Here is an 18,261-nt window from a genome sequence, read left to right on the forward strand (position 1 = left end):
ACAAGAACAGTGTAAGAGTGTACGGTTGATATCTTTGTAACAGTGTCTATACGTAGTTGGAATTCAAAAAATGTTAAATAAATGATTGAATGGATAACTTTCCTCAGAATTACCAAGTTGAGATTTCAGCTGTAGAGACTCAAATTAGAACACCCTCATAAAGGCCTAGGCAAACTACGTATGCTGAATATCTATTCTCCCAAAACGGTATATCCTGATCTATTAATTATATATGCTTTCTTTTCTATCATTAATTCATCTTACCCAAGACTTAAAACCCAGAAGCTATAAAATAGAGGTGTTTGGCTATAACAAATTTCAGGGACACCTGGGTGGCTCAGTGGTTGAGCATCTGCCTTTGATCCCAGAGTTCCAGATGGAGTCCCACATTGGGCTCCCTGCAGGGAGCCTGCTTCTCCCTCTCCCTATGTCTCTCCCTCTTTCTCGGTGTCTCTCATGAATAAATAAATAAATAAAATCTTTAAAAAAAATCAATGAATTTCACTTCACACCTATCAGACTGCCAAAAATTAATGCCTATAAATTGCCTATCCCTGGCAGGGGGTGGAGGTAAGGAGAAGCCTCTGTTTCTCACCTCTTGAATGGGGTTATGGGATTTAGGTGAGAAGTTTCTAGCCTCAAGCAGGTTTTCTGTAAAAGTTGACACTCCGCCTTTCTCTTCATGTATCTATCTATTCCTTCAAGACCCAATTCAAACCACTCCAATTAGACTAGACCTAACTAGGCCTGACTAGACCACCAATACGCAGCAACCTCTTTTTCCTTCTCTGAGCTCCTAAAATACTTATCTACTAAAATTCTTCAAAAATTAATCAAGGGTGGTCCTATGATTGATCTTGTAATAAATTGTTCTTTTTTGTTATTTAACTATTCACATACTCATACACTGTTCTCCAGTGAAGCCAGATATGTCTTCATCTGTCAGTGTGAAGTCAGCTATGCCCCTTATTTGCTATGACTTCATCTACCTGTCAATGTTCTCATCGGTAAAACGGAAGACATGGATACTTATCTGGTAAGGCTGTTGTTAGGATTTGAAATGATGTGTGTAAAGGTACATGCCACATATTTGGTGTTCAATAAATAGATGCCAATAAGCACCAGTGAGGGCAGTTGTCAGATCTTTTCAAATTTTAATCCTGTCCCAGATATAGCACCTCACAGAGTGCCTCACACATGGCTGCTGCTTGATATTCAGTTTATTTATACTCTTTTCCAAAAAAGATAAAAAGATTTAAAGCAGCTAGGTGTTCAACAAATATTTGTTGAATGATTACAGACCACACTTTCCAGTCAGATGTTCTTTCTTCCTTACAGCTTTTTCCATAATAAACAAAACACCACACAATAGTGATTTTATAAAAGCTTTTAATCATCCTTTACTTGCACCAAGGACTTTTTCCTGCTATTTTAATCTAATCAAATAAAGTTTTTTAACCCTAAAATACACGCTCATGGTGAAAATGAAAGCATTATGAGGTAATAAAATGAAAAGCAGGTTCTTCTCCCCATATAAAGGTAATATTTTCTAATTCCTATATATCCTTCTAGAAGTTTATTTATAGATCCTAAGTTAAAATAAAACAAGTGAGTGGGATAGTACTATACATACCATCAACTATGTGCTTTTTTTCACTTAATATGTAGGCAGTATGTACTGGTTTTGGTGTTTGGCAACAATTCTACCTTCTTTAAGTTATTACTTAAAGATTTGCCCTGATTTAGTATCCTAATAATATAAACTCCACAAGGGTCTTTTCATCTCTTTTGCTCTACTCAATTCCCAGCACCTAAATAAAACCTGGAACATAAACATATGGTCAGTAAGTATTTGCTAATCAATGTACTTTTTTTGTAAGATTTTATTTATTTATTCATGAGAGACACATGGGGGGGGAGAGAGAGAGAGAGAGAGAGAGAGGCAGAGACACAGGCAGAGGGAGAAGCAGGCTCCATGCAGGGAGCCTGATGTGGGACTTGATCCCGGAACTACAGGATCAGGCCCTGGGCTGAAGGCAGGCGCTAAACCACTGAGCTACCTAGGGATACCCTACTTCTTTTTTTGTTAAGATTTTATTTGTTCATGAGAGACACAGAGGCAGAGACATAGGCAGAGGGAGAAATCTGCTTCCCATGGGGAGCCTGATACGGGAATCAATCCCAGAACCCTGGGATCATGACCTGAGCCAAAGGCAGACACTCAACCCCTCAGCCACCCAGGTGCCCCATGGATGTACTTCCTTTTGCAGAATAGTCTTCATTCATTTAAGGTATTCTGTCCACTCTTAGCTAAGTGGCAGGAAAGATTAATGAGATACTCTTGAGATTTTTGGACTGTGAGCAGAATAAAAACAGTCGTAGTTTCTTTATTCCAGTACTGAACTCATTTAAATATGGAATGTTCCTGCTAGCAATATTCTCTGGGTAGCTGCTCTTCACTGTTCATTTAGCCTGGTTCTCCTGCCTTACCTCCAATCTTGTGAGTTAACCCAAATAGTCCCAATAAATTTCTCTTCAGTTGTTAGTTTGTCATTCCTCAACCCTCAGCACTACTGACATTCTTTTTAAGATTTATTTTTTTTAAGTAAGCTCTATACCCCATGTGGGGCTCAAGAGTCCTGAGGTCAAGAGTCCCATGCTAACCTCTGACTGAGCCAATTAGGTGTCCCAGCACTACTGACATTTTGAGCTACATAATTCTTTGTTGTGAGGGGCTGTTCTGTGCATTGCAGTATATTTAGCAGCATTGCTGGTCTCTACCAATCAGAGGCCAATAACATCCCCTTGTGTAACGATCAAAAATGTCTCCAGACATTAACAAATGTCCCCCTAAACGGGCTAAATTAACTAATTGATTTGTGTGGAACAACAACAAAAAAATCCTGATGGCTACTATATCCATGGCAATTTTTCCTTAAGGTCTGTATAGAAATATCTCATTTGTTTCAATAGCTCAGTTATATGATATATGTGTGTCATAGTTATTAAATAGGTCTACTAATAATAGATTTTAAGATTTCCTCTAGTGTTATTTTATCATTTCTTTAAAAGATTTTATTTTTAAGTAATCTTTATACCCAATGTGGGGCTTGAACTCACAATTCCAAGGCTCGGGATCCCTAGGTGGCGTAGCGGTTTGGTGCCTGCCTTTGGCCCAGGGCGCGATCCTGGAGACCCGGGATCGAATCCCACGTCGGGCTCCCAGTGCATGAAGCCTGCTTCTCCCTCTGCCTGTGTCTCTGCCTCTCTCTCTCTCTCTCTCATAAATAAATAAAAATTAAAAAAAAAAAAAAAAAAAACAATTCCAAGGCTCAAGAGTCACTTGTTCTACCAACTGAGACAGGCAGGTGCCTTATCTGGTGTTATTTTATTTTTGTGTGTGTGTTATTTTAAATAGCAGCTTTATGGAGATATAATTCAAACACCATATAATTCATCCACTGAACACATACAATGCTTTTAGTATATTCAGAGTTGCAATCCTCACTGCAATAAATTTTAGAACAATTTCATCATCTCAAAAAGAAACTCCTGCACACCTTAGTTGTCACCAAACCCCAAAACCCTGTTTGCAACAGCCTGAGGCAACCATTAATCTATTTTCTATCTCTGCAAACTTACCTATTACCTACTGTTAACATTTCATGAAATGGAAGCCTAGAACATGTGCTCTTTGGAATTATTTCACTTAGTGTAGTGTTTTCAAGGTTCGTCCATATAGCATATATCAGAACTTCATTCCTTTTTATTGTTGAACAATGTTCCATTGCATGGACATACCACATTCTATCTATCCATTCATCAATTGATGGGCATTGGGTGCTCCACTTTTTGTCTATTATGAATAATACTGCTATGAGTATTTATGTACAAGTTTTTATGTAGACATGTTTTCACTTCTCTTGGGAATAGACCTGGAGGTAGAACTGCTGGGTCACACGGAAACTTTGTTTTACCTTTTGAGGAGCTGTCAGACTGTTTTTCCAAAGTGCCCACACCAGTTTATCTTCCGAATAGTAGTGTACTAGAGCTCCAATTTCTTCACATTCTCACCAACATTTATCCTTTTTTTTGATTTGACAGTAAATGTTGGAGAGCATCTCTTCGTGTGCTTACTGACCATTTGTATATCTTTGGAGAAATGTCTATTCAGATCCTTTGCCCATTTTTTAATTGGGTTATTTGCCTTCCTACTACTATAGATTTGTAATAAATCTTCACATGTTCTAGGTACAAGTCTCCTTTCAGATACATGATTTCCAAAAATTTTTTCCCACTCTGTGGGATATCTTTTCAGTTTCTGTTAACAGTCTCCTTTAGAGCACAAAAATTTAAATTTTTATTGTCTTTTGAAAGGTAAAAATAGTGTGCTATGAGCAGCCAGTTCAGTTTGCATCTCAAATATGTGTGTGTTTCTCTGAGATAACTATCATATTTGGATGCAAGATGTGTACACATTTCCCATTTCACCACAGAGAATATTAAAAATGTGCATATGTAAGGGTCAAGATTTAATAAAATAAATATTTTTTACTGCTTACTCAAGAATAATTTTTTTGAGGGGCAGCCCAGGTGGCTCAGTGATTTAGCGCTGCCTTCAGCCCAGGGCCTGATCCTGAAGACCCAGGATGGAGTCCCATGTCGGGCTCCCTGAATGGAGCCACTTCTCCCTCTGCCTGTGTCTCTGCCTCTCTCTCTCTCTCTCTCTCTCTCTCTTTCTCTCTGTCTCTCTCATGAATAAATAAATAAAATCTTTAAAAAAATAATTTTTTGAGAGAAAGAGAGAATTACAAGTGTGTACAAGGGAGTGGGGAGAGGCAGAGAGAGAGAATCTTAAGCAGGCTCCATGCCCAGTGTGGAGCCCAACCTGGAGCTTGATCTCACAATCCTGAGACCACGACCTGAGCCAAAATCAAGAGTTGGATGCTTAACCAACTGGGCTACCCACACAACCCAATCAACATCCTTAAGTGAACTTCTGTTTTGCTTTTACTGCATGTGCATGGTGGTGAAAAGTATATAACATTAGTACAGTTTAGTGCCAATGCCTTTAATGTGCTAAGGTACAAGTAGTTTCATCCATCATTATTTATGCGTCAATGTAAATGCCAATGCAGTGAAAAGGGCAAATAATATTTAACTATTATTATGAAAATAATCTTAATCTCACATACTCCCAGAAAGGTTCTCAGGGAGCCTTAGGGGTCTACTAGACCACATTTTGAGAACTATGACATTCATATTTGTTTGAAATATGACTCTATGACATTCATATTTGTTTGAAAAAGAAAATAATTCCTTATGCATAATAAACTGATACCCCAGGAACAAGATACAAAAGGGAATATGTGACATGTTATCTTGTGATTTTTGCCTACTTTTGACATACTATTGCATATCCCAGGGACACAAAATGCAGAGAGGGGAATTTAAGCAAGGATAGTGAAAAGTAATAGGTCTTCCACCATATTTATGAGTAGGAAGAGAAGGCAAGTTAGTAGGTGATGATATTATGTAACATTATTTACCCTTTATAAATATTACTGCATTAGAGTGGATATAAACTGTTAGGATTTTAATCTCTAAGGAGCAAATAAGATAGACAGGTCTTAGACTGTCCTCTATCAGGCCAATGAAGCCTCTGTCTAGAATTAGGAAAAAGTCAATTCAAAGTAATCCTACAGATCCAAGCCAGTAAAATGTACTCTGGGGGCCAAACTCTCCCCATAAAAGTCCTTTAAGAGATGGGGACATTATCTTCTAAAGAACTACTTAGTCTATATAAAGATGTTCAAGAACTAATAGCTGTATTAAAGCAAACTTTTGAAAACAGTTATAGACCATGGCCAAGTTACTGATATCCAACTTGTCTTTATTTCTAATCCATCCTGCATACCACTTCAAAGTTAATCCCCCTAAACCACTCTCACTTTATTCAAGAACTTTTAGTAATAATTAAAAGTTAACATTAATAGAACTCTTAACCATGTGCCCAGCACTGTACTGAACAATTTAAATGAATTTTCTCATTTAATCCTCCCAGTAATCCAATGAGGTAAAATCTATAGTTTTCCTGGAGATGAGGAAATTTGGCCTAAACAGATTCAGTAACCTGTCCCAAAGTTGCTGCTTCTGAGTGACAATACTAAGACTCAAACCTAGGCTCTTGATCACTGCAGTATTTCTGCAGAGATACTACTGTTCTAATAATCACTTAGGGAACTTGTTTTATTTAAAAAAAAAAAAAAAAACAGCTAATTGGGCACAACAACAAGGCACATGCCTTAGAATTTCCAGGTCAAGTCTCTGACTCACACCAGGTTTAGGAACCACAAGTTAACTTCTCATTTCCTAGAGAATAGAGTTGATTTCTTATATCTAAACTACTCTCAGCAGGATTCTAGGATAAGAGCAAAACTCCTTAAATTGGCCTACAAAGTTCTTCGTTGTCACCTGATTGACATTTTTTGGTCTCATCTTTCCCCAAATTCCCTTTTTGTTTCAGTCTCCCCTATTTATCACAGGGCTTTCCTTCATAGGATATTTGCACATGATGTTCTTTGGTCTGGAATGCTCATCCCTCTTCCCCTTGTCTAGTTAACTCTTGCTCTTCTTTAGGCTTCAGCATAATGGATACTTCCTGAGAAACTTTCTTGACCTCCCTGTCAGGTCAAATCCCTAGTTATAATCCCTCATAACACCATAACACATTTGCAAATTAAAAAGTATTTATGTGATAATCTCTCTCACTATAAACTATACAAAGCTGGGTAATATGCTTGGTTTTGCTCATTACTGTATTCCCAGTGCCTAGCTTAGTGCCTATCATATAAATACTACATGTTCAATAAATATTTGTTGAAAGAACTAATAGATTCAAGGCCTTTTAAACTATTGCCTACTTAACCAATCAAATGTAATTTTCACTCTTACTCAACAGAGATCTACAGTTACAATAATAGAGGTTAACTCTTCTCTCTACATCTTTTCATTCAGACCCAAGATCTTTCTCCACCTCCTCACCTATATACACTTACAATTCACCTATTCACTTAAAATTCCTCCTAGTGCTACAAGGTAGAACCTAAATCTCCTCTGTTTCACAAAGTTCTTTTTAATACACCAGCCCCTAACAAATGCCTCTAAACTTCTAAATCACTTTGCATTTCCATGCCATTCATTTGCTAATTCATCATATGCTTCATTACCTAATATTTCACAACGAAATACTATTCAAATGAAATACTATTATTGTTTTATTTTTTTAATGATTTGTCTTTTAGAGAGAGGGCACAAGGGTGCATGAGCCCTTGAGCAGGGAGAGGGAGGGAAGAGAGGGAGAGAGAGAATCCTTAAGCAGACTCCCCACTGAGCCTGATGTGGGGCTCCATCTCACAACTCAGAGATCTTGACCTGAGCTGAAATCAAGTGAGCTGAAATCAAGAGTTGGATGCCTAACCAACTGAGCTATCCAGGTGCCCCCCCCCCCTTTTTTTACACATAATCATTGTTAGGGAGTTTGTATGTTGTTGTTTTTTTTTTAAAGACTTACTTATTTATTTATAAGAGAGAGAGAGAGAGAGAGAGAGAGAGAGAGAGGCAGAGACACAGGCAGAGGGAGAAGTAGGCTCCATGCCAGGAGCCCGACACGGAACTCTATCCCGGGACTCCAGGATCGCGCCCCGAGCCAAAGGCAGGCACCAAACCGCTGAGCCACCCAGGGATCCCCAGTTTGTATGTTCTTAAAGAGTACTTTAATATGCTACTAAAGTACAGGCAGAAGAACTTTCTGTGGCCTGCTGTGTGGACTCAGCCTGCAGCTTATCACCAAATTTAGCAAATGATAATTCTCTTTGGAGGACACCGGTTTGTTTTACACTATTTCTCCAAGGAATACCTCCAGGGTCCCTTTTGGCAGACCGTTCAAAACAAGTGTGATGGAAGAACATTTAAGGTACTATTTTAAATTTCCTGATGTATTTAGAGTGGTTCTGTACTCAGGCATTTCCAAATCCATTACAAAATTTTTAATGTATTCCATAACTCTCTTGGCTGAATATCATTTACCACAAACTTTAACCCTATGTAAAATGCAGTACATTTCAACTTTTTTCTCTCTTTGGTGAGACTAAGATTTAAGTAATTAAGATTTTTTTCCTTCAAAATCAAAGTACATTATAATTCCAATTATTTAGGTTTTTTTTAAGATTGATTGATTTGAAAGACAGCACACACACGGGGCGGGGAGAGCAAGCTAGAGTCCCAAGCAGACTCCACACTGACCATAGAGTCTAATATGAGACTTGATCTCAATGCCCTGAGCCTAAACCAAGAGGCAGACACTTAACTGACTGGCCCACCCACACACCCTGAGTCTTATTTTTAACTGCAAGAGCTGAGGACAACAAAGTTGACAGACAATATTAAAATTTAGGCCATAAGTGTCACTCATTTCAAATACAAGGAATTAATTTATTTCATGAGTTTTATCAATCATGATTCTTGCCCATACCAATTAAAAAATTAAAGTTTGATAATAAAGAATTATGAGTTATCTATTTATCTGTTTCTATTTAGATGTCCTTATGAACATTTCATATGGAGCTAATTACTTTTTTAACAGCTTTATCAAGATATGATTTACATACCATAAAGTTCACTCATACTAAGTGTAAAATTCAATTTTTTTTAGAATAAAGAGCTGTGCCACCATCACTAGAATCTAATTTTATTTTACATTATTTTTTAAATTGAGGTATAATGCATATTGTGTAACTATTACCACTCTAATTCTGGAACATTTTCTTTACCCCAAAAAGAAACCTTGTACTCATTAGCAATCTCTCTCCCCTTTACTCTCTTACCCCTTCAGCCCTAGGCAATCACTAATCTACTTTCTGTCTCTATGAATCTTTTTCTTAACATTTAATATAAACGGAATCATACAATAAATGCGTGGCTTTGTGACTGGCTCCTCTCACTTAGCATGTTTTCAAGACTTATCCATCTTGTTGCATGTATCCGAACTTTATTCCCTGTTATCACCTAATAATATTCTTTTGTCTAGATGTACCACATCTGATTTATCCTTTCATTAGTTTATGAATATTTAGAGATTATCTTAAAAGATTTTATTTATTTTACAGAGAGAGAGCTTACATGCACATGCAAGCAAGGGAAGCAGCAGGCAGAAGAAGAGGGAGATGGAGATGGAGAGGGAGAAGCAGGCTCCCTGGAGTGGGGAGCCCCCTGTTGTTGGGCTGTGGGGCTCAATTCCAAGACCCTGGGATAGTGACCTGAGCTGAAGGCAGATGCTTAACTGACTGAGCCACCCAGGTGCCCCAGGTTGTTTCCACCTTTTTGGCTATTCGGAATAATGCTGCTATGAACATTTGTATACAAGTTTTGTCTAGACATATGCTTTTATTTCTCTCGGGTAAATAAGAAGTGGAATTACTAGGTTAGGTGCTAATCACTCGTAAGATGAATAACATATACATTATACATTTTTTGCTATTCCAAAGGATTTTTGACACATCCAGGAAATACTTTTCATAAAAATCCTAATATAAAATCCTTTTTTAAAAAATTAAGGTTAATTTGCACACAGCACTCTATCACCAGAAGTGTATCATATTACTTTCCAATTTCGGATTCAAATAGAAATTATAAAATGAGGTGAAAACTGCTGTCAGTGTAAATCAAAACTAGACGGAGCTTGCACTAGCCTATTTAATCAATATGCTATGATCAAATTCTATTTTTTATATTAGGATGTATATATATCCATCTTCTTGTGGCGCACAACTGCTTAGCAGATAAATAAAGGGAAGTCTTACCCAGTAGGAGGAGTAATAAATAGGAATTTAAACTATCAGATAAAAATAAATAAATAAACTATCAGATAGCCTGAGTAAACTAAATTCTTATTTCCCTCCAGGGGGCCTGTTTTACATTTCATGAGAAAAAGGTGAATCTTTAATTATAATTAGTCATGTAAATTCCCAAAGCCTTTCATAACAGCATCTTTCAGAAATTGGAGGCCAAATAAACTTCTGTTCACATGTTTTCTTTCTTTCTTTTTTTTTCTGGCAACATACACTCTAGTTCAAATATATTCAGGAAGCAAACTTTAAACAGAATTAAAAGCTGATTGTAAAATTCCACCTTAAAAAAAGCATAAAGACACATTTTAATTTTAAAGAAAAATCAAACATCTTGCAGCAAAAATGAGGCATAATCGAGGGAAAACTACCAGACGTCCTACCAATCACAGCGCTGGAGAACGCCACAGGTCGTCCAAAAGACGCATTCGTTTTAGCCAACAGCTCTTTCCTCCCGCCAAAGCTGTGCCTAGAGCGTCAAAGAATAACCCAACTAATGATTGATGATTTTTTTCCCCCTTTGATTCCCCTCCGCCCCCCTCCTCCACACACATCCACCTGCTTGGAGGTGTCAAAGCGACTGGAAATGGTTAACAGTGACCAGCAGCAAAGAGAGAAACAAACACCCCTGACAACCCACAGCTGAGTAAGCAAGAGCTGTTTATTCACGAACATGTTCCATTTGGAGACTTGTCGGCGAGCCCTTAAAAGACCAGGCACATTTTAGAAGGCTTCTAGAGAGGGAGAGAATAATCTTTTCTCCCCCGCCACTCCCCCAAAACACCCAGAGAAGCTCCGGTGGGAACCATCTGGTCAAGGCAGCCCCCTGGTCCCCTCAGGAATAACCTCCCGCACCGGTGCACCCGAGCCCTTGCACGGGTTGTGTAACTCCCCCAAACGAGCTCAGACGCGGCAGAGACTGGCCCCTGCGCGGAGGGCTTCTGAAGGCTCCACTGCCACCCTCATCCCCGCCACGGCCCGCCCCGACGCCGCGACTGGGGCCGGGGACCCTGACGAGAAATGGCCCTTCAGCCCCCTCCGCTCACCTGGCTCGGTCCCACCTGAGGGCAAGAGCTGAGAAAAGAAACAGGCAGGAAGGGCTGACCTTGTTGCTACTGACAGTGGAGCGGCACATCCTGCTGCTTCCTGGAAAGCGGCCCGAAGGACATTTTTCCCCCTGGAGGAAGGAAACGGGAGGGCGCCGGCCGGGCGGCGGCGGGCGCGGCGGCGGTGGTCGGGGCGGGCTGTGCAGCCTCTAGCGGGGACGGTCCGAGGACTACATCTCCCAGGCTGCTCTGGGCCGCCTTGCGTCGTGACCCCGGCGCGCACGGAGGCGGTGACTCTTACCTCACAGAGGTAGCTCCTCCGCCGGCAGCAACTCGGCGCCCGCGGTCCATGGACCGGAACCCCGGGCCGACGGGCAGGAACCCGGGCCGCGATCGCCGCCTCCCCGCCCCAGGCTCCTCCTCCTCGCTCTCCACCGCCTCCTCCGGACGCCCGCTGGACGCGCACCGCCGCCTCCGGGCTCGCGGAGCCACCCCAGGAGGCTGGGCGGCGGGTTCGCGGCTGCCGCCGGGCTGAGGCCTACTCCGCCGCCTCTCAGTGCTATTGTCCCTGGGCCTGGCCCTGACCAGGTCCACTGCGGGGGGCCGAGTGCGCCGGCTCCGCGGAAGATGCCGGACCAAGCCCTACAGCAGATGCTGGACAGGTACGGGCAGCCGTGGGGGAGAAAGCGAGCCGCGGACCCTCGCTCTGGGTCTCGTCCTGCCGGTGTTCGGCCTCGAGGCTCTCCGTAAGCGGAGCCTGGAGTGCCGGGAGGAGTTCCACGGCCGGGGGGCTGTGAGGGGCAGAAAGTTTAGGAGTCCGTGCTGGGGAAGGACAGAGCAGGTGGCTCGGGTGCGTAGACTTAAAGAGAAACTTAGGGAGTGGCGTCTGGTTTTGCTGGAACGCCCTTTGGAAGTGAGAGGGGTTTGGGTTAATCCACGGAATTAGTTTCTTTTTCTGTTTCTTGCACTCCTCCCCTCCCCCCCCAAACTATGTTGTAACGTGTTTGTTAGCGATGTCACTGGCAAGAACAACTAGACTATCTTTCAAGGGAGTGATCTCCTACAATTTTAAGACTCTTTCCAAAAACCAAGGGCGAGCATTCTTTTGGGAGGCCTGAGAGTCTGATTTCATTTCTCCTTTCCCCCATCCCCACCCCAAAACTGTAAGGTCAAGAGTACCCGCAAGGGAGCTTTAATGGTCAGACTAGAGTAGAGGTTATGGAAAACAGCCACATGAGTCCAACACTGAACAGTTAGCATATTTTATGATTCGTTGAGTTCACCGAGAAAGTTTTATATTATACTGGGGTCAATGGCCCATTTCTGGGGGGCTCCAGTCTGTGAAACTCTTTTTTTGTGAGGTCGATTGCATCGCCCTCTGCTGTTCAGATTCTAGTGCATGGTTCGTACCCTGAGTTTTGGGAAAACTAAATCTACATTTTTCCCTGCCCAGGTCTTAAATTCCTGGCATAGCTAGTGCTACAGGCTAATGCATAATGTTTATGGTTGCTTACAATTGTCAACAGACCACTTGGACCCTATTAAGCAGGTGGTACAGTTCTTTGTACTGAGTAAAGAAGATTCAACTGTAAGACATTAAATGAAAGGCCTCCCTTAACTGACATTATACCCAGTTAATCGCTGTTTGGATCAGCCACACCCAGAACACAAATCACCCAATGTAAATCTCTTCCCAGAGTGACAGACATTTCCTTTGAAGCCCAGAATTTTGAGACATCAAAGTTGATAAAAATCATGTTACTGTATTCAGTTGGGATGATCGAGTTGTTATGCCAGCCCTCTTTTGAAGTCAGCATTTAGGTCAGGTTGTATTGACCACCCCGTTTTTAATGTAAGTAATTTATAAACTCCTAGAAGGCAGAAACTTCCTCATTTATCTTAAATCCTAGAACAGAGCCTGGTACTCGGTGTATCATCAGTAAGTATTTGTTTGATGAACAAATGCATGAATTTTTTTTCTCATTTTCCCCAGTCATCTAGGGATCTGACAAGTTACCAGGTTTTCCCTTCATTATAATTTAACATACTGGCAAATTATATAGGACTACTTAATGCCCAGAGGAAACCTCGTCATCCACTGCCAGTTCCAATCAAATGACACCCTATTCTGGTGCAGGATATGCTGTAATTCGATTTGTTCTTCCCCTTTGAGTGTCTGCCACTTTCACTCTAACACAGGTGACTTTTAGAAGAGTTTTTGTGTCCAAAAGATGACCTGGCTTTCATATATTCTTTGGAGATTTCCATAAAAGTAAAAGCCAGGGAGTACTTGTGAGGCATTTACAACTTCTTAACAGAAACTTGAAAATTCTGACTGCATTTACTGAAGCCTATGACTCTAATATTGGCTTACCCTTATCTTTTGTACCTTTTTGACATAACCTCAAGGTAGATTCATAAGATGACATTCAAAGACTATTATCCCAGTCAGTAGTTTGCAACCTGGCTTCACATAAAATATGGATTTGGGAGGGGAGGGGGAAATAGGCAGCGCCTGGGTAACTTAGTAAAGTGGCTGACTCTTGATTTTGGCTCAGGTCATGATCTCAGGCTTGTGATGGATCACCTCCCACCACCCCGGCGTTCCCTAACTCAGCTGGGAGTCTGCTTGGGATTCTCTCCCCCTCTCCTTGTGCCTCCCCTCCCCCAGGTGCCCTCCTGGCACCAGCTCTCATAAGCGCTCATGCTCTCTCTCTCTCTCTCTCAAATTAATTAATTAATTAATTTAAAAAATATGGATGGATGCCTGGCTCTGCCCAAAACATGTCAGATCACAGATTTCTAGAAGGATGAGGCCTGAGCATCTGTATTTTCAAAAGCTTTCTAGATGTTTCTGATGTGGTTGAAAAATACTGCCCTAAACCCTAAGGGATTATTTCATGATAAGAGTATGGATTCGTGAGGAAAGTTTGGGCCTTAGAGACTGTAATTGTGAAATTTTCATTTTGCTGCTAGTAAGTGGCAAAATGTGATTTTGGACTTAAATTCTGAGGCTGTCCATCATTATTTATAAAATGAGAATGTCCTGCCTCACAGGACTGTATCCTATGAGAACACATGTAAGCACTTATATAAAACAATAAAATGTTATTCATTATTTAGGCATAAGGAAGATGCTTAAGATTCTCCTATGTGTGGCAATTCCTCCCATCTCTTTTGTATTTACTATCATCTTAATCTGGGCTGGCCCTGCATACAAATTGAATACAAAGATATTTGATTGATTCATTTGAGGAATATTGACAAACGTAACAGATTAAAATGTGTCAACCGATTAGGGTTCATAGTTCTTGCCATGAATTTGGCTTCTCCCTGGCTTGGTTTTCAGGTGGCAGTTTTTGAGGGACAGAATTTAGCTCAGAAACCTGGCCATATGTTTAATTCTCCAATGTAGGTTTTATCTTGAGAAGATTAAGGAATATGTTTAACACAAATTGTTCTGTTGCTTCTAAGTTAAAAGTTAGGTATTTGATGGTGAATTATTAAGTATTTGTATTTATTGAACTTATATAGTAAATATTGAGTGCCTGCATATACCCAGTACCATTCTAGGCCCTTGATTTATGTAGTGAACACAACCAAAAATGCTCGTATGGAGTTTAAATTATAGTGAGGTTTGTGTTTCATTGACTGTCAAATAAAATGAAAATTGTGTTTAATAGTAACATGGATTGTGCATTCAGTTTATACTACTTAGTCTTTCAGGGTTCTTAAATTAATTACAACTTATTAATAATTGAAGTCGAATTGCCCTGTCCTTTGTGAATAAATTTCGTTTAGCGATTGTTAGTTTATCTTGATAAATTTTACTGCAGTATTTGTAGGTGAAAAAAAAAGAGATATATATTTAGATTGCCTTTCATTTTGGTAACAGTAAGCAACTGTCCTGTATAAATTTATTATTCAAACGTTTAAAATTTTTGTGGGTAAACAATTTTTGAGAATAGTGGGAAAAGGGTAGTTTTCTAGTATCATTTGTGACACTGCTCTGAAATTATAAGCACTTATAAACTCAGACGCTTAGTATCATTATTCTATCACCATCTATTTTCTTGATTTCTCTGTGTTTCTCAAAATTGGGATTAAATGTATTGAGAGTACAAAGAATATTGTAATAAACTGCAGGAATGGACCTAACATTTTGAAGCCTGGGCCTGCTGAGTGTTGCTTCTGGAAACTTGACTTAACGTCTACTCCCATCTCACAGTAAACACTCAGGATTTTGTTGAGGTTGTCTTGCATCACTTACTTGTACCTGGTGAGTAGGCAAGGCACTTAGCCAGTGTCCCAAAACAGTCATATGGAAGGGAAAGTGAAGAGAATAATCTCTTTCCTGCCCCTCTCCTGCAGTGGCAAAGTGAATTAGAATCCTCACTCTGTGAAAGTGTTATCAATCACAGGTGTACATCCCTTTGGGAGGTGTACATCCCTTTGGAGGATGTATTCTGATAGGAACATACCATATTATCTTTGGATTTATATAATCATCTCTTAATTTCCATTAAAACAATTTCTCACTTTCTTTCTCAGTTGGCATCTTTTCCTCATTCACATCACTATCCTATTTTGACAATTACAGACTAATACCTAGAATTAAAAACCATAGCAATTAGTTATAGTTGCATCTATCTGTATGTTAACAGTGAAAACATAACAGAAATCCCCCTTGACCACTCTTCCTCAGTTGCATATCTTCTCTCCATCCCCATTCTACTATCGTAAATGAGTTTATATTCTTCCAGTCTCCTTTGTTTAATGCTTTTATATATACCATATATAAGTCATGGTTTTGTTTTTGTTTCTAAAATTTAAATATATCAATCTACAATTTGTTTTAAATACTACTTTGAGGAACACCTGGGTGGCTCAGCAGAGTTGCATATGGCTCCCCGCAGAGAGCCGCCTTCTCCCTTTGCCTGTGTCTCTCATGAATAAATAAATAAAAATCTTTAAAAATAAATACATACATAGATACATTCTGAGTTCTGTGATGCTCAGCAATTAAAGAGAATATATATAATATTCATTGGATTGACATTGTTCTTTTTTTACTTAATCTATTCCCATTTATGATATTTAGGTCATTTTCTCTTTCTTAGCTCTCCTTATAATTTGACTTTCATTCCTCTTTCTCTTGTCCTTAGCTCTACTTAAAGTATACTAAAGGTCACCAATAATTTCTTTCTTTTTTTTTTTTTTTTTTTAAGATTTTATTTTAGAGTGAGAGCGGGGGATGGGGGAGTTGGGGGTAAAAGGGAGAGTTAGAGAAAGAATGTCAAGCAAGCTCCACCCTGAGCAGGGAGCCTGATGCAGGACTCCATCTCACAATCTGAGTGGGATCATGACCTGAGTTGAAATCAGGAGTTGAAAGCTCAACTGAGCCACCCAAGTGCCCTGTGAAAGTCACCAGTAAATTTCTTAATTAATAAACTTAGTGCCTTTTTTGCTTGGTCCTCATATCCTTGACATATATGTAATGAAGATGAAACTGATAACCACCACCCCATAACTTCCTGAAATTATATTCTATTATTCCATACTATTTCTCTATCTTTTGCTTTTTCCTCCTTCATGCATTACCTTACCTTTACTCCCTTCAATTACATAAGTACGGTACCCACTTACTATTTCACTTTCACCTATTTGAATGACTCCCAGATGTGTGTCTTTATTTCTGACCACTTACCCATACTTTAGTGTCTCTTTCCTAGCTGGCCTATAGACATTTCCACATGTATATACATGGTATTACTAGCGTCTTAACATATCTAAAACTAAACACCTGATATTTCCCTGGCTTTTACTTTTCTTCCTAATTTTTGGATCTTGATTAATCCATCTGTCTAGTCTACCAACCATGAAACCTAAATCTTTTGTTTTTGTTTTGTTTTGTTTTGTTTTGTTTTTGTTTGTTTCCCTCCAAATTCACTCATCAAATAGAGATTCTTCCTTCTCTTGTTCTACTTTTTCTTCTTCCAGTTTGACTTATAGAATGGTACCAGAATTGACCAAAGCATAATTATAATAACCTCATTTCTGTGCCTCAAATGCTGCAGTCTGTAAATCACCTGTAGGATAAAATGTAAATTTTCAAGACCATAGTGAAAGGGCTTAGGTCTATTAATGTAATTCAGTCTCAATCTACCTTAATTGTACTCTTCTGTATTCCACTACATTGCCTGTGGGTATATCCTGTGCTTTCTTTTTAAAGATTTTATTTATGTATGTATGTTTGTATTTATTTATACACACATATATATTATTTTTGTATATTTTATATATTTATTTATATATATATATACACATGCATGCATGCACTGGGAAAGGAGAGGGAGGAGAGAGAATCCTTGAACAGATTCCCCACTGAGCACAGAGCACCCTGTGGAGCTTGATCCCAGTACCCTGAGATCATGAGCTGAGCTGAAACCAAGAATCAGACACTTAACCACCCTGGGCACCCTAATATTCTATGCTTATTTTTAAGCATATCCCATTTCCTTATTTTTGTTTTAGATGACTTCCTCTCTTTTAACACCTGGCTCTTAATCATCTTAAGAATTCAGCTCAAATATCACCTTGAAGTATTACATAGCTCCTTTAGACAGAGTGAGTTTCTCCCTTCCTGTGTTTCCATAGAACCTTTATGGGTTTATCACAGTAAATCCCGTGTCTCAGAGCCTTCCACACATCTGTTACCACCACCATCATGCACATTCAACTGGAAGTTCACTGAGAACAGAAACTATTCCCTATTGCTTTTACCCACAGAGCCTTGAAATACACTGTTGAATCTGTGTCTCTTTTCATTTTTTATGACATATCAAGTGCTTAGAATAATCTTGCAAAAGCACCACTTAAAGAATTATCTCCTTTGCTCAAAATCTTCTGTATTTTATTAATTCTCTTTACGAATGAGTACATACATGTTATTGCCCAGCCCAAACTGATTTGCTTACTGTCCTCTGAACACAAAATTTTTTTTAGCATCTTGCCTTTCAAAGTTCTCCCCATTCTTTAAGACCCAGTTTAGGTTCTGCCTCATTTATAAAGCTTTTCTGGACACTTTAGCCAGAAATATTTCCTCCCTCTTTTCCAGACTTATGTAGCAATTCTTTACATACCTTAGATACATACACAGCTCCTAACTCTTTACATGCCAAAGTTTTTAAGTTGATAATATTTATATGGCACAGAGAAATAGACTGGAAGGAATTTAGATCTCTGGTAAAACCTCCTTATGGCTGCTTAAAAGTACCCTAACAAAAATGAAACAATTTCTTAAACTGGCT

At 39.5% G+C, this 18,261-nt stretch overlaps 2 protein-coding genes across 12 annotated transcripts in view; one reads left to right on the plus strand and one right to left on the minus strand.

The window, feature by feature from the left end:
- The window catches only part of CPEB3 (cytoplasmic polyadenylation element binding protein 3), a 195,916-nt gene extending 184,730 nt beyond the window's left edge, over nt 1-11,186 (minus strand). For 5 of the 11 annotated variants that reach the window (XR_011997508.1, XM_025990586.2, XM_025990580.2 and 2 more), the window contains exons 1-2: nt 10,952-11,143; nt 10,289-10,374 (exon numbers count right to left, since the gene is read on the minus strand). Coding sequence is in view for 4 of the 11 variants with exons in the window: in XM_025990586.2 (XP_025846371.2) it covers nt 10,289-10,374; nt 10,952-11,040 (175 nt within the window). In the remaining 7 variants the exon portion in view is untranslated. Of the gene's footprint in view, nt 1-10,288; nt 10,375-10,951 lie in introns of all 11 variants that reach the window. The other 6 variants (XM_072739507.1, XM_072739502.1, XM_072739508.1 and 3 more) reach the window with 5 other exon arrangements.
- Nucleotides 11,098-18,261, plus strand: part of MARCHF5 (membrane associated ring-CH-type finger 5) — a 51,083-nt gene continuing 43,919 nt past the window's right edge. Inside the window, exon 1 of the mRNA XM_025990621.2 lies at nt 11,098-11,613. Within this exon, the coding sequence (XP_025846406.1) occupies nt 11,579-11,613 (35 nt within the window). The 5' untranslated portion in view covers nt 11,098-11,578. The remainder of the gene's footprint in view (nt 11,614-18,261) is intronic.

Source organism: Vulpes vulpes, chromosome 15 (assembly GCF_048418805.1).
Source record: "Vulpes vulpes isolate BD-2025 chromosome 15, VulVul3, whole genome shotgun sequence".
NCBI classification, from domain to species: Eukaryota; Metazoa; Chordata; class Mammalia; order Carnivora; family Canidae; genus Vulpes; species Vulpes vulpes.